At 45.8% G+C, this 27,685-nt stretch overlaps 1 protein-coding gene across 1 annotated transcript; it reads right to left on the bottom strand.

Annotated features, from left to right (window-relative positions):
* Positions 1-62: 62 nt before the first annotated feature.
* On the bottom strand, positions 63-27,685 carry LOC119437293 (MOB kinase activator 1B). Its single transcript, XM_037704349.2, has 3 exons — positions 27,508-27,685; positions 18,189-18,583; positions 63-4,721 (listed from the first exon to the last, which is right to left on the bottom strand). The coding sequence occupies exons 1-3, from the start codon at positions 27,519-27,521 to the stop codon at positions 4,462-4,464; spliced, it is 669 nt and encodes a 222-aa protein (XP_037560277.1). The 5' UTR covers positions 27,522-27,685; the 3' UTR covers positions 63-4,461.

Here is a 27,685-nt window from a genome sequence, read left to right as displayed (position 1 = left end):
CAGATTCCTTGGACAGGACCATGAGCTTTTTTTTTTTTTTTTGTCTGCTGTGTGGATTCTTAAAAAATTAAACATTTTTAAACTGCTATTCGTGCAGCAGGGAACACAATTCACTAAGCACAAGTTTCATTCAGTTCCATCATTGAGCAGACCTTCCTGTATGATCAATCATAATGGCAACAATCCACAGGAAACTCCATGAGCATATTCTGAATTAAAGCCCCTCCACACTGCAGGTGAGCTGATGGAGGGGCTTTATTCTCAATGAGACTGCCATAAACATCAGTAGGGAGCAGAGGGTGCATAGAATGAAATGCTTGCAAGTACCACGAGTAGAAACCAATGAAGAAGTACTTAGTAGTCACAGGTTCAAACGTGCCAACTACACAATGCACAAAGGCTATCCCATTAGAAATTCTGCTCTGAAACAAATCATTTAGGCAAAACAGTGCAAGATCAAGGCCAGTCAACTACATCACAGATGAGGACTGTGTGCTGCAGTCCTTGATTGCTGTCAGCATGACTGGTTATGCTTTCTGTGAGTTAAGATAAGGTCATCCATAGTAAATCAAACAAAAAACCTTTGGGCAGGTGGCTGTATTTAAGATAGTTTTTGAAGTGGCAATGCCATGTTGGAGAAAACCTTGAGTCAGTGTGTGCAGCCCAGTGTTATACCCCTGTCATACAGGCACATTTACCCCTGTATTCTTGTATTCTAAAACGTCCCTGCACTCAAAACTCCACCTTGACTCAATGATGATGACGAGGAGGAGTTATGGATCGGGGACAAATCGTCACCTAGCCTGTTGATGGCTGATGGCAGCGCCAACTCACAACAAAAGTTGTCATTGCGCTTCATTGGCACTCCAACACAATTATCAAGAAGCGTAGCATGTTTTTCAGCCGAGGGGCGGCGCGGTGCTCAACTTGGTGGTACGGTGTCTAGAAGGGGGAGGTGAGAGCTACGGCGGCGGCGGAGTGTTGCAAGCAATCATGACAGCAGTGGCGGTGCTGCAGTTGACAGCAAGATTGCTCCCCGGGCGCGGAAGCACTGCGATTGGTGCCGCGGGTTTTGAAGCGGGCGTTTCTGTTCGTAATTAGCGGTCGCATATTTGACATGACTAGCGTTAAGCTAATGCATATTGTGCCTTGTTAGTAGAGGAGACAATAAATGAATAGCCGCTATCCTCTGATGAGCGGTTAAGTGTTAAAATGCATTAGATTCGGGCACGTCACAGCCGGCACAAGTATTTTTCGCTCGTCTCGGTCGCACGCGTTCTACGTGCTTTTCCGAATCGTCGGGAGTGAAAAAAAGAATGATTTCAGCTAATGCGAAGAAGATTATGCAAGTGGTGTGGGTAAAAAAAGCTGCACCGATTTCTAGGCTCGCAGTGAAGAGCTCCTTAGGCCATATTACTGCGACGCACTACATCCTGCTCGTCAAATTGGTTAATACCAATATATGATGCTTTAGAAATCATTCCACATAGGAGTTAAGTAAATAAACTTATTTTAGTCGCTGATGAATTAGAACGGCGGGGACATGAAGAATACTCAAAAGAACGACATAGAGCACTTGATTATATGATCCATTATACAGGGTGTCCCAACTATGATGCAACAAGATTTAAAAATATGCAAATGCCCCGTAGCTGTACAGAACCAAGGCAATGTTGTTTGCCGTCGCTTGTAGATACTCAGATTATTTTTGCATTCCGCCTAATAACATAATTAGTCTTCATTAATTAATCAACTTCTCAAATATTATAATTAGATGAAAAGTGTCAATGTGAAAATTGTAGAGCAACTTGAAAAACTACCGATACAGCTTTCTGTAGCTCAATACGTGCTACATAAAAGTATTTTTCCAAGCATGAAAGAAGCCCGCGAATACACGCAAAATTGCTGCGCGAGCTCGAGGCACTTAACGTGTATTCGCTGGCTTCTCTCACGCTCGGAAAAACACTTATGTAGCACGTATTGAGCAAAAGAAAATTGTATCGGTAGTTTATTAAGTTGTTCTACAATTTTCACATTGACACTTTCCATCTAAGTGTAATATTCGAGAAGATGATTAATTAAGACTAATTATGTAATTAGGCAGAGTGCAAAAAATAATCGGAGTATCTACAAGCGACGGCAAACAACATTGCCTTGGTTCTGTCCGGCTACGGGGCATTAGGATATTTTTAAATCTTGTTTCATGAGAGTTGGGACACCCTGTAGATGATTCAACTGGGGTTCGAAGTGCAGCTCGAAGATCTTCCAAGTCTTGTTTAAGGCCTTATAAGCATGGGGCCCGGGCCGCTGCCACGCTTTAAGTGCCTCATCGTCGTCAGGCACTGAGAAAAGGGATGTTTTTTTTTCTTCTGCTTTTCTAGCAGAAATATAGCCTGTTGTGCAGCACGGCGCAAAACAGTGCGTCTGTCGTTTCATGCGACTTGCCATGGCTTCTTACGGCATGGCAACGTGTAAAACTATTGTCACCGCAAGGAGGTACAACTGCACAGCGTGAATGCAAACAGAAATGAGCCGTGGAGCTAAAAGAACCGAACAGAACCATGCAAACCGAGCGCACTCGCTAGCTCCGGCAGCAGCCAAACTACAGCGGAGGCATCTTAGTGTCGACGCGCACGCCACCACTCGGCATCATGAATCACTGCAACATGCGCCGCGCTCTCCGACAGCTGCGTTGCTCCCACCTCCCCCTTCTAGCCACCGTATTGGTGGAGTGGAAGAAGAGCTTCGAGTCAAGGAGTGTTTCAGAATACGGGGGTAAGTGTCCCTTTGAGGGAGTGCACTATGTTGTTAGCGTCACTTGAAGGCTGTCACGTGGAAAGGTTTAGTGATGCTCGCTGAAGAAATCACTCTGAGGTTAGTATGTTTATTGAACTTGCTTAGCTGTGTTCATGTGTGAAGCCTCCATAGCAGTGTTTCAAAAATGAAACAATGCAGGGTCGGCTCTGTTTCTGAAACCACCTTTTTGCGATTTCAAATGACCTAAACGTTGCTGCTTTTGGAAAGAGCCATTCTTCCTCCGCCAACGAAAGGAGTCTTTTTTAGGCCCTATTGCTTCGGCATTTTCAAATCTTCCAAACGCGCAGCGCGTCGTTTGGGTGTTGAATGCACTGTCATCTTTTCTTTGCTCATGACTGATCACGTGAATGTTATTTTGCAATTAGTGCCTAAAATAACAAAGGTCCAACCTGCCAGTTAATTTACTGATAGACACTGCCATCAATTCCAAATTACACTTTCCTTTCACATCTGCCAGTGCATTGACAAAGTGACACCCTGCGGCAATTTGCACTCACTCAAAGAGTCATTAAGGGGAGATGCTACTCGAAGACATTTTTTTAACTATTCACCTTAGAGCAACGAAACTTGGGCTGTTTATGGAGTTCTTTATGCTGATTTCAAATTAGTCTTTTTGCAAGTTGCATACTTCTTGTTCTGCACCATGACAAAATGTAGAACATAGGCCTATGCCTATGTAAACAGAGGCATAGGCCGGGCAACCATGGTTATAGGGAGGATGAGGCTTGGCCGAACTCCACATGCGTTCCACAATCGCGAGTGGCTGCACATTGTCGGCTGTGAGACACTAGAATACTGCAGACTTTTGGGCTTTTAACAGCCACCCTGTGTTCTTTAAACGCAATTTTAACCCATTTCCAGTTGTCTCGGCATTGGTGTTTATTTTCATAACAGTAGAAATACTAAACTTAACAAAACAAGTGAAAACAAGAAATCTATAATTTTTGAAAAAACTCGAGTTTTTCAAGTAGCATCTCGCCTTAAATTTGCCCATCTGAGCAGGGTATAACAGGCATCTGTACCCTTGCAGATTCAGCCTAGCAAGTATAAAAGGACGATTTAGCATCACAGTTGAAAGTGGTGCAACAGGCTAGCACATGACAACGAAACTGGTCGTTTGCACAGAAGCACGAGCAGTGTGGACCAACGCACAGCAGATGGAAGCAAAGCAACTGTGGCCGCGACTGTGGCATGGGGAAATTTGCTGAAAGAACATGAAGGCTTCCCTGAACTAAGGTGGCCTGCAGCACCTCCAGCAGCTGATGGCACCGCGTTCGACATAATCAGAGTCTCAAAGCAACGTTCCTAAAAATCGCATAGCGTGCTTCTAGCCTCGCGGAAACATGCATCATGGGCAGAGTGCTCGGAAATTAAGATAAGGTGAAAAGTGTCAGCGTGGCAACAGTGGTACAGTGAATCTAGGTGCCATCAAGGGTCCTTGCTTTCCCTCTCCCCGACGACAAGCATTCCAGGCAAGCACCTGGGTGTTCCAGCAGTGTTCAAGGACAACACAAGGCAGAACATTGGCTTGCAGCAAGCCTAAGAGAAAGTCTTTGCAGATGCAGAATAACAACACGGGGGTGGGCAAAAGTAGCGGTGGCGTGTGTTTCCGATAGGAAGAGCAGTAGGGAGACGGCATATGTCCTAGCGCGACGGGTTGCTGTCCCTGTCCTTGCTGGTAAGCTTCTCGATGAGCTCCTGCAAGGGCACCAACTCCCGCCGATCGATGAGCCCAAACTCCTGGACGAAGAAGATGAAGTGCTTGAAGCTGGTGTTGAGGTGCGCCTCCTCACCCAACTGCACCACCTCTGAGAAGTGCTGGTGGTAGATGTGAGCATAGACCCGAAACAGTCGCTTCAGGATTGTCTTGGCGATTGAGAAGAAATTCTTGGGGAAGGGCACACCTGCATGCCACAAGGACACAAGTTAGCACACAGCCAGTGACAGACTCAAAGGCAGACCTCAACGACAGACCTCAAATTCAAGGTTAATTGCTAGGGGTGTGCAAATATTCAAAACTTTCGAACAATATATCGAATAGTGTCCTAATTGATTCGGTCGTCGAATCGAATGGTCACTATTCGTAAATGTGAATACTTTTCGAACATCAACTGCACCCAAATGAACATAAAACTGGAGCAAGAGTACGGTAAATTTTCACCCCCACGAGCACAGTATAGATATAAAACATGACAACTTGCGGAGTAGAGCAGGCTACATCACTTAGGTAGCTATACTTTTACAGGCTGCACAGCGATCATTCGCACTCACTGAAGAGCCCTGCGCATGCGAAGTAACTAATTGTTTGCACCTAATGCTCCATTTGTGCTTTTAATAAACACTTCCTAACGTACTATGTAGTGACAGAAACTTGCTAACTTTAAGAATACTGGGATGTGAACATTGTTTTATATTACTCGTGATAACGGCTATTCATTATTCGAAAACTACTAGAAAAGTATTTGATATTCGATTCGATTCTGACACTATTCGATTCAATTTGGTCTCAAAGATCACTATTTGCACACCCCTATTCATTACCAATGATGACAGAACTCTACATACAGTGAAGTCCATTGATAATAATGTTGGCAAGCAAAAAAAAAAAAAAAAAAAAAAACTGTGGCTCTAATAACCACACATGCACACACATTTGCACCTGGGCTAGTTTTAGATACCTTTAATATCGAAGATGTACAATAGGTGCATCTGATGTGGTAGAGAGAGGCCATTCATATCTATAGTGCAATGTTCACAAATAGACTGCACTGTACCCAAGTGGTTTGGCAAGGTTACCTCTATACTACTAGCCAACATGATGATACAAAACAAAACAAGAAAATTCTGTGAATCACAGTAAAGCCCCCAATACATGTTTTTGAGAGCCACAAAAACATTGCTATAAGGTTTTCTTTTTTTATCAAAAGTATGCATTAGGAGAAAATTATGAAAAATTCAAGCTCTGGCAACACACTTTGAATATGAATAACAGTGCAGTGCATTACTGCTCCGAATGCAGTTCTTTTCAAATGGCTCAGGTGATAAGCATACAAGTACTGTCTTTCTATACATTAGGAGGGTACTCGTCATAGTTAAATAAAAAAGTGAAATCATCATACATACTACTCAGCTAAAATCTGTAACATTTTCTTTGATATGTATTTCAAATGTAGTGATGCAGCTATTCATGTCACAAGTCTAAAATCGGTCACAGGGGGTTCACTTGCTAAAACCGCATGTAAGGAGAACATGTTATAGCATTATCGCTTATGTATTTGCAACTGTAATACCCACACATCTCGCTTTGGTATCACTCTGTAGAGGAAAAAAAGTAATTACTAAATCATGCATGTGTTGCGTGTGCAGATGACGCAATCGCAGCTAAATTTAGCCTCTTGCTCGGTGTTCCGAGAGACATAGCTTGGCAGTTTATTTGTCGATCTGAGCAGGAGTGGTGGTTGCTTTGAGAGAGCTTGCTCAGCCATAGTAGGTATAATCCATCAAACTCAAACCTGTTTTCGTCAGGAGTTGGATATACAAGTGTGAAATGTTTTTTGCCGGAATTTCAAGCTTGCATGGTTATGGCACCCCCACGTTTGACATGCAAGGTCCAGAAATGAGAGACTCATGCAGCAAGACAAAGGGATGCCAATTCGTGTAAACGATTTATGACCATGGCGGGGCCCACTAGCTGCATAAGTTGCGTATGTAAACTTTCTAATGCATGAACAGATGTCATGCGCTTCGCTTTGGTATAGTTGTGTAGAGGAAAGAAGCCATTACTCGATCATCCATAAGTCGTGTGCGCATATGACACTGTTGTCACATCACGCACGATGCAATCGCAGCTAAATTTAGCCTCACGTGCAGCGTTCACAAAGGCATAGCTCGTCAGTACATTTGTCCATCTAAGCATGAAGAAACAATCGCACTTGAGAGAGCTCACTATGCCAACAGAAGGTATAATTTATCAAACTCAACTAATCTTCATCAGGGGTTATAAGGCCTACAAGTGTGCAATTTGTTACAGAAATTTCATGCTTGCTCAGCTATGGCCCCCCTGCATTTGACACATATGGTCCATAAACGGCGTAAAGAGACCCGCACAGCAACACACGAGAGATATCCAACCCCTCTGACCACGTGCTCATCTCCATGAGGAGATTGAGGCAAGCGCAGGAGCAAGTGCAGGAGTGCGATGGGCTCAAGCGGCGCAGGGCAGTCGCAGGTGCCTCTAGTAGAGGGGATCATTACTTTACCGTAGTGCCCAAACACCCTCTGCAAAACAAACAGGTCCACTACGAACAGGGAGCGAGCACGATTGCAAAAATTTGACTGCAAGACCTCCACTAGCTGTAACATAAGTTAATCATGTAAATTTTTTAATGCCTGAATAAATGTAAGCAGTGTAATTGGTTACGCCATTTCTGTGCCGTAGTGCCCATACGCCGTCAGCAGCATGCACAAGATGTTTTACGTACCCCTCTGTGGCTGTGTTCCTTATGCAGCCTACCATAGTTTTTATATAGACAAAAAAAAAAAAAAATTATACTGAAATATTTTCTTTTTTGCAGAATGTAGCCTGTTAGCCTTCACAAAGTGAAACTACCATATAAAATGGAATACTATGTCTGCAGACGAAAAAAATAGTTTTGCCGCTTTTTTTCAAAGGACAACAGCTCTTTTCACTTCTAAAATTCGGGGTTTGGCTTATACAATAGTAAAATGAAAAAATACTTCACGAAATTTCGACTAAGGTTGGGATCACAGCTATTGCAGAAGTCGCTTGTGTAACATTTGTAATGCTAATACGCCGTACTCCAGCAACATAAAATTTCAGAAAGCAATACAATGAAGTCTCTTTAAACATCTTGAAGGAGCGCTGAGGCTTTCAATTGTTAGCTCATTTACACAGCACATAGAACGAGCCAAAAGTGCAGTAAAATAGGAGCCATTGCAAGTGAATTATATGTTACAGTGTTTCACTAGACAAGTCCACAACTTTTTGCCGAGTGCAAACACAAGGCCTGTTCTAGACAAGTTGCTCAAGCAAACTTGATCGAATAGGTCAAACTAAAAAGAGAATGGGCAAATGCTCTAGAGTAGATCACTTCCAGTTTCAACCACCAAACCAGCGTAAGTGGAAAATGCACATAATGTTTAACAGCAGAATACTGCATCCTTGGCCCAAGAGGAACAAAGTTCCATAGTCAGATCCTACAAACAGCAACAGAGAAGAACTTTTTCATCATGCTGTCCCATTTATGATTGTCCAAGGTATATAACTTATAATTAGTTTATCAATACTGTGGACTTACATTAATTTGGCCCTGGCTAATTCAATTTTTCGGTTAGTAATTCATTCTCGACCAAAGGTCCTAGTCGGTGCCCATGCATTTCTATGGGCCCAAACTTTTGTTATTTTGATCCTACAATTGGCCTTCCCTAGATAATTCGAACTTCACCCCTATGGCGACCCCCAGTAATGGCCCCTTTAGTGGCAGCGTCTGTCTCAGCAGAGCTTAGGGGAGAACGCGTTGAAAACACTTCAAATATCCCATCAAAAATGCCTAAATTTGGCTTGCCCTAGGTAGATTTTCAAACAATAACTGTAGCTCACAATGTCTGATTACGGTATTCAGCCGATTCTATTGTGCACCTTTTTTTTTCTCAAGACAATTTGCTCAAAAATTTCCTGTGCGGTGAAATCACATATGAAACTAAGACTGCCTTCATAGCGTTTTTATGCTGTACACTGTACAGCATAACACGAATGCACAGCAACGAGGCAGACTTTAAAAAACCGTGCGGCAAACCTGATTTTAGGAAACCAGCTGCCATTAGACCCTTGCCCATTTTTCTCGAAAAAAAAAAAAAAAATCAAGTGCGTGTTACATTTCTACTTTGTTTAGCAGCTTTAGTGTCACTTCTACGTTAGTTTGATTTGGGGGCGCGTTAGACTCCGGCAAATACTGCCAAATGAATCGGCGGTGTGTTCCTGGTGTTTTTTTTCTGCATCTTGGTTAATTTGACCCGCCAGATAATTGAATTTATTTCGTCGGTACCATCACGGTCGAATTACTGGAAGTCAACTGTATACATTCAACATTTAGATTGTGATTAAAGTTACAATAACAAGCTGCTTGCATTAACCAAACCTGCAGATGCCTTGCCTGATAAGCATACAGAACAGCTATGGCAAGCTGTTATTGGGACCTAAATAAGAAACCTGTTCATATCAGCAAAACCAAACTGGCATTCTCGAAATATGTGTGTTGTGATCAAGCCCCTGTTCACAGTTCTTGAGTCATGGAGCCTCTTGAGTCACGGAGCCGATTAATTGCCACGGTGATGTGCTTAGGGAGGTATTTCTATCAGTTTCATACAGCTGCAATAAATGCCATGTGCATGCTTGTCTTTCTTTGTAGACTGGATGGTGGCCACTGGAGCCATGAGTACTATACCTATATCCACTTTAGTGTGACTACGGTGCCAAGTGTTAAGTTCTTAGTTTAGATGTTGACAAAGCACAGAAGAGCCTATTGAAATTTGTTGAAGGCAGTATCCAGCAGACAAATAAGGTTCCCTGAACCAATTTACAGCACTTGCCATCATGATGTGAAAACATGCCCTCTCTGAACTGTTGCATGGATACATGAGCACACGTGCTGCCACTGTCCCTAGTGTTTCTGAGCTTATGTGTCTTAATGTGGGCTCACCGCAGTAAAAGAAGGCAATACATAATGGCAACGCCCAGACAGCACTCGTTGGGAAGGTCTACAATTCCCACTGTAGATGCACATCCCATCTTGAATGTATCTTGTACATTATCTCCTCTTTGATACCTAGTAATCATGCCCTTGCAAGGAACTCTGCAACAACTCTTGAACATCATAGATGAACTTGATTAGTAACTAGACAATAGCACAGTCATGAACACTTCAGCACAATGTTATCTCTGCAGATGCAGTTGGAAGCCCACAACTTCACTCAACAGGCTGCCTGCCCTTTCATCTTTTAAAACCATGTCTGTCGGGCTGAGCGCCGCGACGCCTGTGATAATATGCGAAGACAGCAGCACAGACATTTATGTTGGCGACTTCAGTAACCGAAACAGCGGACTGCGGGAGAAATGCCCTGGTTAGCGCGCCTTCAAACGCACGTAGCAGTGTCGGCCGGAACGTCTCAGTCAGCGCCTCGTACATCCGTGCGGCGGGTGCAAACCACTGTGGGGGACACGGGCAGTGGCGGCAGCAATCGTTTATCCAACGAGCGGTGGGGCACCGATTTTTGACTCGAGTGCGCACCACGGACTGCGACTCTGCTGAGTGCCATGGCCCGACGACTGCGATGGTCCTGCATCGCTACGGCTTGAGGCGTTCCTGTGCCGTGCCTTGAGCGTGGGACCGTGACTGTCGCTCGGGTTACCCATGGTGAACTGGAGAGGACTCCGTGCAGCAGGGGTTTTAGGCAAACATTAAGGGTGGGTCTGGGGAGACCGAGTTCGGAACGCGGCGAGTGTGCATCGTGAGTAAACCAACCACATTTACTCCAGTCCGAGTCTCCTCTTATCAGCGACACAAACAAGAGCCAGCTTTCTCAGTAGCAGTCAGGACTAGAGAAAGGGGCCGGCGAACATCACTGGCGCAGTCGACAGGATGTCCTGTTGAGAAGGCAGGAGGAAACAGCCATCCCGATAGAAGAGTAGACAAGGACCGACTGGTGATGAACTCATCTAGGGCGTGAATCCAAGAGGCCAAGCCACTACTTCTGGAACCACGAGGAGTGCAGATGGGTGTCTCATTCGGCTATTGGCTTGTAGCGTATTATGACCAGTGAGTATAACTTGCATAGTGGCGGGGTTAGTGGAATGGAACCCGACTAGAGTGGGGGGCAGGTGGATGTGGGTTTGAACGCCGAGACGACTAGGGTCATAGAAGAGTCCGCGGGAGTGTCAGGCTCTAACCTAATGGCAATGTTGCAAATGCAGCTCCGAATTACAGAAATAGAACTAGCCATGGAATGGCTTAGAAATGAGAACAGTGCCAGGGCCGCCACATTATGTTGAGGTGACTCTTGATTGTTATGAAGTGCCACGCGAGTGGAGGGCAGGGCTGGTTTTGCCTCGATTGAGAGAGAGCCAGGGGCTTTCTCGTCCGTCTGAGTGCAGACGAAAGAAAGGATTATAACATTGTGAAAGAGACAGTGTTTAAAGGACTTCGATTATCTTCCGCTGAGTATCGCCGCCTGTTTACTCAATCAAAGAGATGCAGCGGTGAGACATAGTCACAATGTGCAGTAAGACTTGAAATGCCTGATTTATTACCTTAATGGCTTCAAAGTTTGTAGCGTTGAGCAATTTAGAAATTTGATGGTAAGACAGGCTTCGCGACACTCTGGGTTCGGAAGCCCGTTCATTTGTCATCCAGAACGAAACACCGAGTAAACTAATGCTTCCGGTGGTGATCACTGAACTGGCGGAGAGCTTCGAAGAAAGCAAGAGGGGGATGTCCAACCCAGGCGAGGTAGCGGGAGGTGAAAAGCCGAAGCCTATTCCTGATGTACGCAAGACTTCACTAGGGGCAAACAAGACAGCCAATAAAAAAAAGCAGGGGTTGCTACGTCTGTAATTCCATGGTGCATTTTGTGCGAGACTGCCCAACAGCGCTGGCAAGTAGAGCAAATCTGGTACGGACGGATAACTCAAAGAAAGTGCTTGGTGTGGGGATGGTGGCTCAGAAACACTCCTATATTCCACGCTGTAGAGACAATAAACCTCATGTGCGGCAAGTCACACTTTCAAGGCAGCATTGATTCTGGGGCAGAGATTAGTGTCGTCAGGAAGTCAGTAGTTCTGGGATATGAACTGACAGGAAATACCATAAAATTGGCTGGGGCATTTGGTGAGCAGGCAGCGGCAGAGTTAGCCTATGTTCCGCTCAGATTACTAGGAAAACCCGGATATATTGGGTGTTGTGGGAAACGGCTCGATCCCGCTGTCCCCGCCAACAGACTCCAGTCTCCGCTGGCCGCGCCCCAAGGGCACCCAGCCGCACCTTGCATGTCCCTCCTCTTCATCCACAGTTGGCTCTGATGCCGCTAATAATGTCGGCGTTCCCACAGTGTGAAGAATGCAATCTTAGGATAATGTGCACTGTCACTGATAAACTTGCAAATGGAGTAGACGCGCTCATAACACCAGACGACTACAGGCAGTTATTAGAAGAAAGTACCGTTGTTCATGAATTCCCTGTCGTGGAGGAGGTACTGCCAAAGACAAAAGAGCAGGGTGATCCGATAGAGGTTACCACTCAAATTGAGGCCGTATGCGTCGATGAGGTACACCAAACGAATGAGTTCCAAGGGGGGGGGGGACCAAGTACCCGTGTAGGCGCCTAACAACACAGGGAGTAACTTCGTGCGCCCTGTGGTATGCGTGGCAAAAAAGGATGTAGGCATATGACTGCGTTGATTACATACAGCTGAACGCAATCACTGAGCCCGACACATTTCCCATGGGCAGAGCAGAGCTGCTTTACGAGGTAGCAGCAGCCAATTACATCACGGTAATCGATATGCTACGTGGGTATTGGCAGGTACCTCTAGACGAGGAGGCGAAGAAGTACACAGCCTTCGTCACACACGAGGGGCAGTACGCATGGCAGGTGATGCCTTATGGTCTGCGAAATTCAGCTGCCACTTTTCGGCGCATCATGAATCAAATTCTGGAGCCACATAGGGAATATGCTTGCTCATACATAGATGATGTGGCAGTGTACTCAAACACATTGGAAGACCACATGGACCATTTAAGGCAGGTGCTACGGACGATAGCTCAGGCGGGACTAACTGCAAATGCTGAAAAATGCAGGTTTGCACAGCAAGAAGTCAAGTACCTCGGTCATGTTATAGGGTCGGGCAAACACGCGCTCGACCCTGAAGGGGTTGCTACAGTTCATAACATTTCACGGCCTCAGAACACACGTGAGCTGCGGAGCTTTCTTGGGCTATGTAATTATTACCGTGACTACGTTAGTGTTACCTCTAACCGATTTGACAGGACGCTGTGTTCCGCAGCACATACCATGGAGCGACGTCGCGGAGAAAGCATTTGAGGCCATTAAGGAACAGCTATCAAGGGCGCCGACACTCCACAGATGCATCTGATGTAGCTTTAAGAGCATGCCTTGCTAAGAAGATCGATGAGAATGGCCGGGAAGTGCCTGTGGCTTTTCTCAGCAAGAAGCAAACACCAGCCCAAACCCATTGGGCAACAATTGAATGACAGGCTTATGCTGTTATATGGGCTTTACAGCGGGTTGAGACGTGGCTTTTTGGTGCAAATGTCACGGTGGTCACGGACCATAATACAGTCGAATCTCGATAATTCGAACTCGAAGGGGCCCGGAAATTTGTTCGAATTAAAAGAAGTTCGAATTAAAGAAAGGACGCATTTTTGAGGTATTCGAGCACCATAGCACGATGCATGAACGGTGCGAGTCGTGAAATATTGCGGCGCGCAACCGCCCATGTCGGCCAACGCTCGGTTCCCGATAACGGCAGCAAACGAAACTTCAGGGAGCAGACGGCGCCGGATAGCGACGGGCGCGCGTGCGCGGAGACCGTTGAAGGTGAGGAAGAGGGCCGCAGGGAAGCGGATTTGGCCTCGGCAACTGCGCCGCTTCGGTGGCTCCCCTCGCCCTCTCTCAGCTCCCTCCCCTTCGACTGTCCATGCGCGCCTGTCGCCGGTACAGCCGGCCGGCGCAGATTAGCCCGCTCCCTGAAGTTTCGTTGTCTGTCGTTATCGGGAAGCGAGCGTTTGCCGGCGTGGGCAGTTTCGTTGGCCGGACTGGGCCTCCGCCGCTGCATTCAGAGGTCTCTCATAAGCTTTTGCTTTATGGCGGTGTCAGAGCAATGCTGGTCGGAGGCGGCGCTGCGTTATTTGGCGCGCTGCTGAGAGCATTGTCGGTCCGCGGTATATTCGAATTAAACGTCGCAAGTGCTTTTGCGTGTTCGAATTAACGAGATTCGACTGTACTCTAAAGTTCCTTACTTTGACGTTCCCTCAGAGTGCTAGGCTGATGCATTGGGCTCTGGCAGTACAGAAGTTTAACGCTACAATCGTACACAAAAGGGGCAAACTTAATGCAAATGATGAAGCATTGTCCCGGCTGGCAAGCCTACACTCACTGGGGTAAGATATGAATGCATGTATAGGAAATATACTGGTCTTAACACTGTGGGCTTTTTGGCGGAGTGGGGCATCACTGCTTTGTACTCCTTCCGTGATTTATCTGTATCGTTTGGCCTCCCCATGCAGCAACGGACTCTTGCTCTGGACATTGGTGTGTTGCATCACGAGACATTTATGTGCCACAGTGGCAGCGGAGGTGTCGGGCTGAGCGACGCGACGCCTGTGATAATATGCGAAGACAGCGCCACAGACGTCGATGTTGGCGACTTCAGTAACCGAAACCGTGGCCTGCAGGAGGAATGCCCTGGTTAGCGCGGGTCGCGGCTTGCTCCGGCGAGGTGTTCCGGGGGACACAGGATGCCTGTGTCCCCACTGCGGGGGCCACAGGCAGCGGCGGCAGCGATCGTTTACTCAACGAGCGGCGGGGCGCCGATTTATGACTCGAGTGCGCACCATGGACTGTGACTCTGCTGAGCGCCATGGCCCGACAACTGCGGTGGTCCTGCATCACGACGGCTTGAGGCGTTCCTGTGCCGTGCCTCAACCGTGGGACCACGACCCTCGCTCGGGTCACCCATGGATGAACTGGAGAGGACCCCGTGCAGCAGCAGTTTTAGGCAGACCTTAGGGGAGGGGGGTCTGGGGAGACCGAGTTCGGAACACGCCGAGTGTGCATCGTGAATAAACCAACCGCATTTACTCCAGTCTGAGTCTCCTCTGATCCGCGACACACACAAGAGCCGGCTTTCTCAGTAGCAGTCAGGACTGGAGAAAGGGGCCCGCGAACATCACTCCGTCACATTATTATTTTGTTTCCTTGCTCTTATGCAGGAGTAAACATGTTGACTAAAAGGGTAGATTTATTTTAGATGTCACAGCTAATCAGTGCCTCTCCCAAAAGCTAAGATGATCACCGAATGGGCAATGGCAGCATCCAGTGGTGGAGAACTACATCAATGCACCAATACTCAGTTCTCCGAGATCAGGTGATGGGACGGAGGGTTGCGCTCGGACTTGTACATGTTACAGCAAAGGAAACCGACTACAGTTACAATTGCTTCATTCAAAAATGTAATTGATTACAGTTAGCAATTACTGGACCATGCAAGTAACTGGGCAGTTACTAAAAAATAATTGATTACTTTTACAGTACTTTCTTCCTAACTTTTATTAACCTTGCACAATTACACTCAGTAAACATAGAACGAGCTATGCCAGGCTCTTCCAATGCAACCTCTGCAGCACTTCACACAATGTTTATCTTCACTAACAATAGCTATTCCAAAATTTTGTTCACTCATCTTCTCATTTTTATGTGAAGACATCTGCAGCGACACTAAAAACTTGCTCGATGTGCACGCTGGAGAGAAGGGCCGTGTTGTAACATACGAACACCTTGCGCACGAGACTGTGGTTAATCAATGCCGCGATGCTCGGGTCTAGGACGTGTATGAAGTGCAGCTATTTAGTGTTGCTAGGACTCTGAGAAGGCGCTCCTAGTAGGGCCAATATAAAATTGGAAAAATAATCCGTAGGTGACCTGCTGGTGTCAACGTCAGAAGTGGCCATCATTTCGAGCCGTCCAGCAGCACTGGTTTATTTTTGTTGCCGAAAATCTGGTGGCGAGTTAAAATGAGGAAACTAATACTCAGCACCTGGGTTTACAAGTCCGAACCTGAGCCTTCGTGAGGCTGCTGCATGGCACAACCACAGGCGTTCTGCTGTAGTTCCCACCTATTAGAGTTCTCAAAGCTGTGTCACCTGTTACGCTGTGTCCCCGCTAGTCTCATCAATAAAGTACCTAACTCAGTACATGTAATCTGGTTGCTGAAAAAAAGTAATTAAATTATAGTGAGTGTTAATAAGCCAGAGAAGTAATCGGTCAATTACAAAACTACAAAATAATGTAATTGATTACTAGTACTTAATTGCATGTAATTTGTTACGTACAAATCTTGCTGTGCTACACAATTTCAAAATAGTGCTTTTACAATGGACATATGTGATGATAGGTGGAGCGGGGCAAATGTCATTGCAGATAGACACAGACTTGAACAGTTTGCTGGATGCCGAAAAAGAGGAAGCAGCAGCCAGTTGATTACAGATTACTTCATTGATAAAAGGCACATTAAAATTTTTTGGCTACAAAATAATTGTGAGGAGGTGCCCTTTTATACTTGTGAACAAACAGGAAACCAGTGAACAGATGCTTACAAGAGGGAAGAAATTTATGAGACTGGTTTCCTATTACTTCACAAGTATCTACAAACTCGCCCCATCCAGGAACTCTGCTACCCTTTCTGACAACCGCAAAGAACGTGTCATGAGATTTTGGTGGAAATGCAACCATAATTTATAGTGATAGAATTGAACATGCTGTTTGCGGATTAAATAGGCAGTCTCATTTCAAGTAGGCACAAAAAGTTGCGAAAAAAGTATGTTGCAACATTCTACTCTGAAACTTTTGTACTGAGAATTGTGGTCCCACCACGAGACTACACATTGACCCATGCAAGCCAGCTTGTGAGGAGGTGTTAAGTGAACCATAATTATTGTTTAAAATCACATTTCATATATATGATTACTGTTCGAGCCTTTTTCTACACATGTTACGATGTAAGAAAAGTTCATGCTTACAAGCGGCGCTGTCTTCGCGGCAATAAGTAGAACGGCAGAACTGACGTATCCCTCATTGCATGGTGGTGCACATAAGTGCTTTTTTGCGTGCGCGAGTTCGCGAGTGAGTAACCCGAGTTCCGTGGTGTCTCTGTGAGATACAAAATGCCGCCGAGTCACTGAGCATAAACTGGTGCCAGCATTACCATAAGAGCACTACTGCCATACCTGCCAACCTAGCACCATGAAGATTCGGAAGACCGCCGCGCGGGGAGGGGGTTAAAATTATTTAACCCCCCCCCCCCCAAATATTTTTGCCACCATGCGAAACGCTCACATCACAGGCGCACGTAGTAAAGAATCCATACTTGTCATGATTCCACAAAGTGATAAAGCATGGAAACTCAGTCATGTAGGATCTAAGAAATGCTTGCAAGTACTTCTTGGCGCCATCGATCATTCCAACTAAACTCGGGGAAACACAAGGAGTAGTTCGGCGTTGCGCACTTAACTCGACAATCTGACAAAGCCAACTGAAGCCTAGGCACCCACGGTCACCTAACAACTGGATTGCTAAAAATGCGTGAACCACCCCGAGACGAGCCAATCCGGAAAATCCAATATGGCACCGCCCGTCGGTTGCTCTCATTCGTGGTGGTGCCGGCGACCGCTACTTTGATTCAAGGTGCATGGTGGTGACTAACTGCTCCTGCACTGCTTTCCCGCATGGTTATATTATAGAGCGTAATAGAATTATAGCGATAGGGCGTAAAAAAAAAATCCAGATGCTGTGCTGTGGCGGCCACTTTCTGGGAGATTTGAGGTCACGTCCGTACAAGAGAGAGATGTGATAAGAATTTGGGAGGCTCCCGGACAATTCGGGAGAGTTGGCAGGTATGTACTGCCAACTTGCAACCCGTTGAGGCGAACACAAAAAGGTAATGGGAATAGGCTGTCGGTTGCTCCCTGCTGCATAGTGCTCACATTTGCGCTGCACATTGTGCGTTTGTCGAAGAACATTAGAGACATTCTTTCGAAATCAAAAGTGCGTACATGGCTATGGAAACATGCTGAATTGTGCATAGCATGTAGTTTTGTTTTCGAAACTCAGTTTGACATGGCTAAAGAGAACTTGGCTTGAGTTGTATAGTACGACCAAAGCAGTTTACAAGAATCCATGAAAGCACATAGCAATTATATTCTACAGTTCAGGAAGCATGAACCGCATGAGTATTGGCTTGATAAACAAAAGAATAATTTGACAAGTGTGGTTAGGGCTGCACTTGTCATTATGCAGGCTAGCATTCTTACTGCTTTCCCTGATAGTGATATGGTGCCTCAAGTTCCAACTTGAAGGTCCATGCCAACGTTTCGCTCTACTTTTGCCAACCATTCGTGGTATTGTGCGTTGGTATAAGAAGGTAGCAACCCCACAGTACCAGTCATAACTTCCCTAGTGTTAGCACGTTTGACAGGGCAGAAAACAGTGTTTATCCTTCCTGTTCCTAGTGTTGTGGGCACATGCAAAAAAAATTAAAACATGGCGAGAGTGTAAACACACCTATTTTGGAAGGGAACAGGGCCTCGTCGTCGAGCTGGTCCTGCACCCATGTCATGAGGTAGTCGATGTACTTGGGGGCTGAGCACTTGATGGGCTTCTTGACTGTCTGTCCGTCGGCCCAGTGGTACTCGTACTTGGGGCCTGCCGACATGACTGCACAGCTGCCTTCAGTGCAGAACTCGGTCACCGTGCCATACAGCATGTTGATCTGGTTGAAGAAGTCCACTGTGTTGACAGCCACCCACTCATTGAGGTCCTCCCCCTCGGGCAGCATGACAGCAAGCCGCAAGTTGCCTGAGCCTAGCGTGGCCGCCGCCTGCTTCATCAGGTCATACTGATGCGTGCCCTCCGGGATGTTCTTCTTTGGCTTGAAGGTCTTTGAGGAGCGACCCCCGCTGCATGCACAGGGAATTCCATGCCTCTCATTAAATCTCTGGTGAGTGGGCAACAATACTGAAAAATTATTGCAAAAATGTCTATTGACATAAAGAGGATATTTTTTCTCTCCCTCTTGTTCTTTACATTCAATGCTGATCTATAAAGTCTAAAAACAAATAAAAGAAGCTCCACAAAAATACCTGAATTTTTTATCTATGAATATCGTCATATTTTTCTGGATATGACATATTTTCATAGACTTCTAAATGGCCATCTATACACAAAATTACCACATTAAAGCACTTCCCACAGCTATAATCATTAATTCAAATGCTCTCTATGTTTTCCTGAATTAGCACATCTCATAAAGAGTGAAGGTTACAAGATGAGCACGTCGAAACAGGAGACAGGGGCGCCATGCTAAACTTTCGATTCATTTCCTGACCCTGTAGCCGCGTTTAACATGAATGCGACAGTGGCGCATCGCATTTCCAAGCGCATTTGGGAAAGGCGATGCGACGCCATTTACATGTAACGCATAAACTCTCGCGAGAACGTAGCGCCACATGGTATTGTATGAGGTAAGTGCAGCCCACTTCCGGCGTAACTGGTTTCAGGTAGTGGGCCGAGTGCGTAAAGGAAACGCGAGTTGACACTCACGAGCATGGAGGAAGGAAAAAATTTTATCCTTCCTCCATGCTTGCGAGCAACAGGACCGTGCGACGCACCTACTTTTTCAGCCGCCATGTTTGTTTTGATGTCTCGCAGTGCGGCAGCGGCCGCGCCGCTGGTTGGTTGGCCAGTTGTAATCCCACAGCGAATGCTTTCCCATAATTCCTGATGCAATACGCTTCTATTTACATGCGCCGCTGAAATGCGCATTCTCCATCTCAAACTGCCCTTGTTTGGCGCATTGGGTGCGATACGCCTTCCTAGCGAATTACCTCGTTTGCATGAGATGCGATACGCTTGAAAGTTCATACGATACGCTTCTGTCGTATTCATGTAAACGCTGCTCGTGAAAGCTTATATACATAGCGAACACACACAACTCATTGTACAGTCTGTTTCAAACTCAAGGGAAATCTCGGAGCGCCTTCCGAGTTTTCCCCCAAGTGTGAAACAGACTGTACACATGCCGGCAAGCCAAGAAATATCAATTCTTTAGATGATAAAGCTACAGACTGCAGGATTATACACATCCGTCTAAATCTTGCTATAGCCTCAGCTTTTTTTATTTCATGTGTCAGCTCATTATGATGACGTTCTATAACTGCACATCTGGCCGGTATAACGTAAAGCTATTTCAATCTGTTTTTATTCCAAACCGACCACGCCCATGTTGGCAGAGCTGCAGCTGTTTTGACCTATCACGGAGGGCTAATGGCCACTTTGGAATAAAAACAGATTGGAATAGTTTTACGTTATACTGGTCCTGTTGAAGTCAGGCATGTAGCTCTTGCAGAGAGAAGCAAGAAAACCACCCACTGCGATCTCATTTCTTAACATTGTTGCTATGCTCGTGCAACCTCTCATTAAGACAGCGCCCTGTTTGTCCAACGTAATATTTGTCACAAGACAAAGCGATTATATACACAACACATCGTGCAAAATCTGCAAATTTGACTTTTTTCACAACCAGGACTTACTACCTTCTTAGGATTTGTGTATCTTAGGATCTATAAGCCTTGCTGCACCTTCTAATCTACAGGGTAGTACACTTTTAAGGGAAACACCTAATGAGTATTCAAGCGCTCATACCAGTCGACATTTTGGCATAAAATGTAGCAGAGTAATACTTCATTAATAGATATCCACATTAGGCAACATATAAGGCCCATACACCCCATAAATTAGAAGACCCTGTACATTTAAACAAGCCTAGAGCCACAAACTGCACAGACAGCAGCAAATACCTCAATGAGCTGCACTAGCTCACATAATTCAACCAAACTGAATTGCCAAGTTCAGTTTATCTGCACAGAAAGGAATTGACCCCAACCAAGCATTTAAAGGGACATTATGTCGACCATACCTGATCCAATTGCTATAGGTGTTGCATATTCCTTGCAGGCTGAGCATGCACCCTAAACATTCATGTCAAAACACTGTAGCATGCCTGTTAAATTCAGGGTGTATGCATTAGACATGCATAAATGTAGCTTTTCTGAAGCACCCACAGAATCTGTGCTGGAATTGCCTGCTCATGTCTGACGCGTGGCTGTCAACAGCTATCGGCAGCTGCAACTGCCATAACTGATCCACTGTGATGTAATACATGTGTATATATGTATAATAATAAAGCAGGGCTTCTTTCATCACCCAGCAGCACGGTATCTGGACAGCTTCTTTGGAGCGTGCTTGGAGCATGCGCTATGCTACCCCCCCCCCCCCCCCCCTTCACGACCGAATCGAGAGTTTTGTCTCCAAGTGTAGTGTTGGAGATTCTAACGTGATAATCGGACCGCATGGCAGCTGCCATTTTTTGTGCCACTGGAGAGTGTTGGATGATTACTGGAGGGCCCAATGCAGTCACAAAGTACAAAGGCTCTCACTTACATCGTGTACCACAATGCATCAGCTCAGTGTCCAGTGCTCAGTGGTGGTGCAAAAAGTCACCGGCAGCCATGCACTCCGAGTATTGTTACAATCGCTAAACACTGTTCACTGTTCTGCTAACTAAGCCACAAGGATTTGTCATGCACACATCACCTGGGTGCCATCCCACTTCCACATGTGGTTAAATGCATGACATTACTTTCATATTTGTCAAGTTTTTGCTTCTAATATTTCTCAATTTTAACATTAGACAGGGAGTGCACACTGCTTTCACCTATCGTTAGCTAGTAATATGAAAAACGGCCAAGTTCCTAAAGGATTTGCAAGCACTCATCTGCCTAGTTCCTGCTTTTCTCAAGGCACCCAAATTGACTAGTCACCTCCAATGAATGCTGCACTAAAAAATTATATGCACAGTTCAGTCCACGCTTAAAGGCACCAACATCATTTCGATACATCGTCAACTTCACAGGAAGTAAATGCTTAATGTGACAAGTTAGGCAAAGACATAGTGATAAAGAATATTTCTCCTAACCTTCATATCAGACTGTGTGGTGTAGCGCGAAACAAGACGAGGGACGCCGAGAACGGAGGACGAGCGCTTACTGCCAACCGAAATGCTTCTCTGATGAAAGGTTTTATATGGGAAAGAAAATAATACATGGGCAATCTTCACGTGCCATGCTGGCCGATTCGACAATGATGCGCGTGCGCTCATCCATCTGCTTAAAGATTACTTTTGTTTTCAAACGGTTTAAATCTGCATGCGCTGCAATGGAGGGCTAAAATACCTTCCTTTCTGCTCCTAAGATTATTGGCACGTTCACGCAGACGATCGTTCAAACACCTGACAGTCTGTCCCACGTAGCATGCACTGCATTTCAAGGGAATTCTGTACATGACCCCCTGCACACAATCCACGTATCGGTTGTTATGCTGAACTTCACACTGGGCTTTTTGTTTCTGCTATGGGGGACAGACTGGCAGGTGTTTGAATGATCATCTGCATGAACATGCCAATAATGTTAGGAAGAGAAAGGAAGGTTTTTTAGCCCTCCATTGCAGCATGCGCTGCAATGGAGGGCTAAAAAAACCGTTGTTTGAGAAAATAAAAGTATTCTTTAAGCATATGGATGAGCGCACGCGCATCATTGTCGAATCGGCCAACATGGCATGCGAAGATTGCCCATGTATAAGTAAGCCATCCCTGGCGTTATCGCCAATGGAGGTGGCATTCTTGGGCAACGCCAGCGAGAACAGTGGGCGGGGATGGTATCTTGTTTGTATGTTGTTTTTCATTCTTTTCTTTCCCATATAAAACCTTTCATCAGAGAAGCATTTCGGTTGGCAGTAAGCGCTCGTCCTCCGTTCTCAGTGTCCCTCGTCTTGTTTTGCACTACACCACACAGTCTCATGGAAAGCCAACTTGGCGAGAGGTTTATTGAAGAGCGGCACATACCCAGTGCATTCATGGCACAGCTCGCTAAAGCGTTGATGTGAAAGACGTTCATTTAAATGCTGCACACACCCACAGCCTGATAAAGCATTGGGTTGTTGTCCTTGAGGAACCTGTGTGACGCGGGTTCGATTCTGTCCAGCATCAAAAAATTTGAAGGATCCTTTAATGACGTTAGAATTCTTAGGGTACTTCACACACTTTCCGAGTGCTATGTAGGGCGCTAACTGTTTTCCCCCGACCTTGGTCACAGGGTAGTTCATGGTCGAATGGGTAGCGCACCGGGCTGCTGTGCTGACGGAACAGGGTTCAAAACCAACCGTCGGACCAACTTGCATCATTGAGTATGTGGCAATGTGTACATATGTGGCGCTCTTTAACGAACCTCTTTCACACCGAATTTCGGCACTGTAGATGCGGGACTGGGTAGGTACCGCTGCTGAATGAAACTCTTGGACATCGACTTAGAGCACTAGGTATGTAACACTCGGTCTGTGCTTGTCTTCAATAAACCTCATTGACGCCAACTTGGGTCAATGGGTTCAGACGTTCATTTAAGAACTACACACACCTTCTGGCACATATCCAGTGACCCAAGTTGGCATCAAAGAGATTCATTGAAGACCAACACAGACAGAGTGCCTACATACGCAGCTCTCCAAGTCGGCGTCAAAGAGTGTCGTTGAAAGAGACACTAAAGGCGAATACCAAGTCAAGCTAAAGGGATGGATTAGTGTTCGAGGATCTCTAAGGTGTCAATATCATCGCGAACTGAGCCTTAGTAATCAAGAAAGTGAGCTAAATGCAGGACACGATTAGAGACTTCCCCAGGTCGTTCAAGTACTTGCCCGATGACGAAGGCACTCTTTATTTAAATTCTGTCACTAGTACTCAACCACTCGTTATAAAAACATGGTTGTATAGTATTATCAGACAAAAGAAAATGCTACTTCCCCAGCTCTATGTCATTTTTAGAAAAGTTAACTCATTAACATTACACCGTTCAGAGCGACGCGGTCGGTCAAAAGGTTTTATTTTCGCTCGGCTCTGCGCCGGTTGTGCTTTTGTGTTTCAGTAGTTCCGTTATCGCATAATGCTGTGCTAGTTTTTCTGGCTCGCGAACCTCGCGCAAACTGCAGGTAGCAGAGAATAACACTTATATGTGATGTCGTGGGATGCCCGAACGGTCCTCGCCATTGGACAAAAAGCAGCTGCAGCAGAAAGAGGTTCGTTTAAGAGTGGCACATATGTACACATGGCCACATACTTGGTGATCCAAATTGGTCCAGCAGTTCATTGCGAACTCTGTTCCACAGCACCCGATGCACTATCAATTCGGCCATGGACTACGCAGTGACCCAGGTAGGTGGGAAAATGTTTAGAGACATAGATACATAGAAATTTAGCACTAGGAAAGTGCATGAATGCGAATGCATTAAAATAAAATGTTCTTTTTTTATAAAGATTTTTGAGCTCTATAGACAGCCTAACCATGTTCATGACTTCTCAATTCTTCCATACCACTTTTCAACGTTTCCCTCCACCTTAAATAATGGTCCGAACTATCAACTGAAAGGGATGATGACGAAAAAGAAGGAAGACACAAAACCCTTGTGTTGGTGTTTGCACGCCTGCCTTTCAGTCAGTCTGCCACTGCATGTTTGCTTTTCAGATTTCAGAATACACTGACTTACACATTTGGTGTGGCCGATAGGCAAGTATGCAATTGGCCATGGCTCCTTTCTTCGTTAAAAGACACAATGCTCTGCACTTACGAGATTACAATAACGAGCTTTACCCTGCACAGGTATGTAAGGGCACCAATCAGAACCCTTGAATGACTAAATCAAGCAAAATGCCAAATTAAATGATGCTGAACTGGCAGAAGCCAACAGAACTTCATTGAATATAAAATGAGGATACTTGCCCAACTGCATATTGAGGAAAAGCCACTAGGCACAAACAACAATTACACTACTAAACCAATAATACTTGAATGAAATTAAAACTATTTTTTTTTCAACTAATACCTTTAAAATATTTCAAGATACATGAAGCGAGTTTTTACGTTAAAGCGATGTCCTGTCTCCAAAATATTCCGCAGATGAAACGTCTACTTGGACCACAATAATTCCTTTAACATCTAAACAACACAGAGTAGTTGCAAGTTTTAATACAGTATGCTCCCCAGTCAGCAGCACAGTAAACAATATACCATTGCAAAAGGAGTGGGCTCAAACAAATTCAAAACATTATCTCGTGTCTCTGCCTACAGCCACACTACAAATGTAATGCTGATCTCTGCTCTGTACTGAACTTGCCAGGCTGTGGCCAGACAACCCTTACGATAGCAGGACAGATGGCCTTATTGATTCGGAGCTCTGCTTATCAGGACTATGGCTCATGTTCACAGTGCAGCGTGTATCAAGCAGCGTGATGGATCACAGATAAGGAGGAGACATAACAGGCCCGGTGAAAGTGGGGCTATTCAGTCTGAACCAGAGTGCAAGGAACGATAGATCCAAAAGACTCCTGTCGAGGCTAAACATTGTACCCGGGGAAAAAGGCACAAACAAGCACTAGACTCTCTAGTGCACTTGTCCGTAAAGGGTCTTCATCGGCTAGTACAATGCTTAGATTCAACTGTAACCTTCACTAGCCAAGCTTTCACTTTTACTGCAGACTCCTGTCACTGCATTCCCTTATACAACTTGCTGAAAGCCACATGAATGAAGCCCAAGTATCAGACTTTCGACTATAATGAATTTTAACCTATTAATAGTAAGTTCCATAGTGCACAGGTTCTTGCATTTTGTACAGTTAAAGTGTCCCTGAAATACTGAACCAAGTTCCTATGTGGAATCCTAAATTGTCCACATTCTCAATCATTTTCACATGCTCTGTTCAAGCTTATATTTTATTCTGATTACTATTATTAGTTATGCTTACGTTACATTTTTCCTCACTATAAACGTTTCTGCAGCCTTTCCATTTGTTTATGCTGCTTAGAACAGAGGCAACACATGCAGAATGCAATGCTGCACTTGCCCACTTCCTGTCGCATCAACTCTCAACAAGCGAGGCCTATGTGCACACCTCACTACATGACCTAACTGATGGCACTGGACAGGTCATTTCACAGCACTCTAGCGGCACCACCAAGGTTGTACAAGACCACTTTAAGGCACAGTAAAGGTTCAAAACACTCTTAAACGACCTTTCAATCACTGCTGGGGTGCTCTGAAACGGCCAGATGAATTCGCCACGAGTAGGCTATTGAAAGACCAGATATTTACCAAATATTTAAGCGACGAATTATTCGCGTTATCAGCTCAACGGGAAGCAGCCGCGCTGCAAGCTCCATTTTTTCGGCAGTCGTCGGCCGCGCTTGCATGCATTTAAATCCAAAATGCAGCACCACACCGCATCCTGCCTTCGGCCTATTTCCAAGTGTCACTCCAGAAACCTACGGCTCGCGACAACAATGTTGCGGCGTCGCCGCCTCACGACGGGCGCCACCCACTTTCGACAACGGGCGGGAGTCGACGCTCAGCCGGCTTATTTTTGGCAACAAAACTGGCTGTCCTCCGCTAGCCGGGCACAGGTCAGCAAAGTTTATCAAGAGAAGCGCCGCGTCTTCGCACACACTGGTGGGGGTGGTAATGGTCGCGGGGTCAAGGGCCCAGGGCTTCACCACCAAAAGTCACGCGTTGTGTACCGAACGTCGTCGGTGTGAAGCTTAACGACGGCTTAACGTCACCTCGCGCACACCGACTTCGTTCGCATGACTCCTCACGGACACGGTCTGCCGACACTTCTTGCGAGGTCGCAAGAAAACGATGCGAATGGGTGCGATTACATGCACCGCGCGCAACAGACCCCGAAAAGATGCTCTTTTACCTTATACGGAACGTGTTTCGCGAAAAAGCGCGGAAAGGAGCTGACGCACCTGGCCGAGGACACTAGCCCTCGCTATCAAATGTACTTCATATTTCTTTAAAGAACCACTGACGAAGTGAAAGTGAAAACGTTCAACAATCGCCAAAGCATCGTTTTTCAGTTCGTTGCAGAACGGACGTCGACTGCATCGCAACAGACGTGTCTAACACAAAAGGCAAGCTTTCAGAATGAAAATGAATGCAAGGTAGTTCGCAAGGGGTTCAGCAAGTGCTCAAATGCAAAAGCAGTGTGCTAAGCAAGTGAAGAAAGTGAATAATACACAACGACCATAGTTCAATAAAGGACCTGTCCATCTCGTTGTAGGACGCACTTTGTAGTACGTATTCACACGCATCAACACGGTTTAAAAAGTGGCCATAACAGTATGTTCCCTTGCACACTTTATTGTTTCGGTGGTTACCTGTACAAGCCAGAACATCGCCAGACGTTGCCGCAAAAGTACCCGTTAGCTGAAAGTATGAATTACGCATACTGTGTACGACACGAGTAACCTCCTTGGCACGCGCAATCTGAAACACAGGATGTATGAAACCCTGCTGTAAATGTAGGTAGAGCCACGCAAAATTTTGGTTCAGTGTGCAGCAAAACATGTTCGTTCTGTCATAACCAAGCATCACAAGCCCGCTCAGTTCGTTTCGGAACATGAAGGCGCTCCGAAACGAGCACAGCAGGTAATGGATTGGCTACTTAGCGCGCGACGTCTACGTACGTACAGTTCGTAGTACATGTGCAGTTCCGTTACAAATCACGACACAATGTAAGGCGCAGAAAGTAGAGGGGCTTTCCCGCGACTTGTCTGCTCAACTTCAGCTGATCTAAGCCTATCAACCGACGTTTAATCACCGCACTGAAAATAGTAGCTCGCGAGAGGCGACAAAACGGCGCTTCCCAACTCCAGACAACAAAGGCGTGCAAAGGTGCCGTTCAAGCCCGACGAAGACCGCGCTCGAACGCAGAATAACTTACAAAAGGAAGCTCATCTCGCCGCCGCGCGCCGATTGATGTTTCGCTGCAGATACCAAGCCGCAGACCAAGTCACAGCAGTCCGCGTTATCCGGAAGTGACCATGTTACGCACGAAACCGTGACCAACACCACCAGAAGCTGGCTGCTGCGTGCAGTTTCCGAAAGGTGCTTCCGGCAGT

This window comes from Dermacentor silvarum, chromosome 1, assembly GCF_013339745.2.
Source record: "Dermacentor silvarum isolate Dsil-2018 chromosome 1, BIME_Dsil_1.4, whole genome shotgun sequence".
NCBI classification, from domain to species: domain Eukaryota; kingdom Metazoa; phylum Arthropoda; class Arachnida; order Ixodida; family Ixodidae; genus Dermacentor; species Dermacentor silvarum.
Note: the sequence above shows the minus strand (reverse complement) of the source record. Positions and strands in the feature narration are given on the sequence as shown.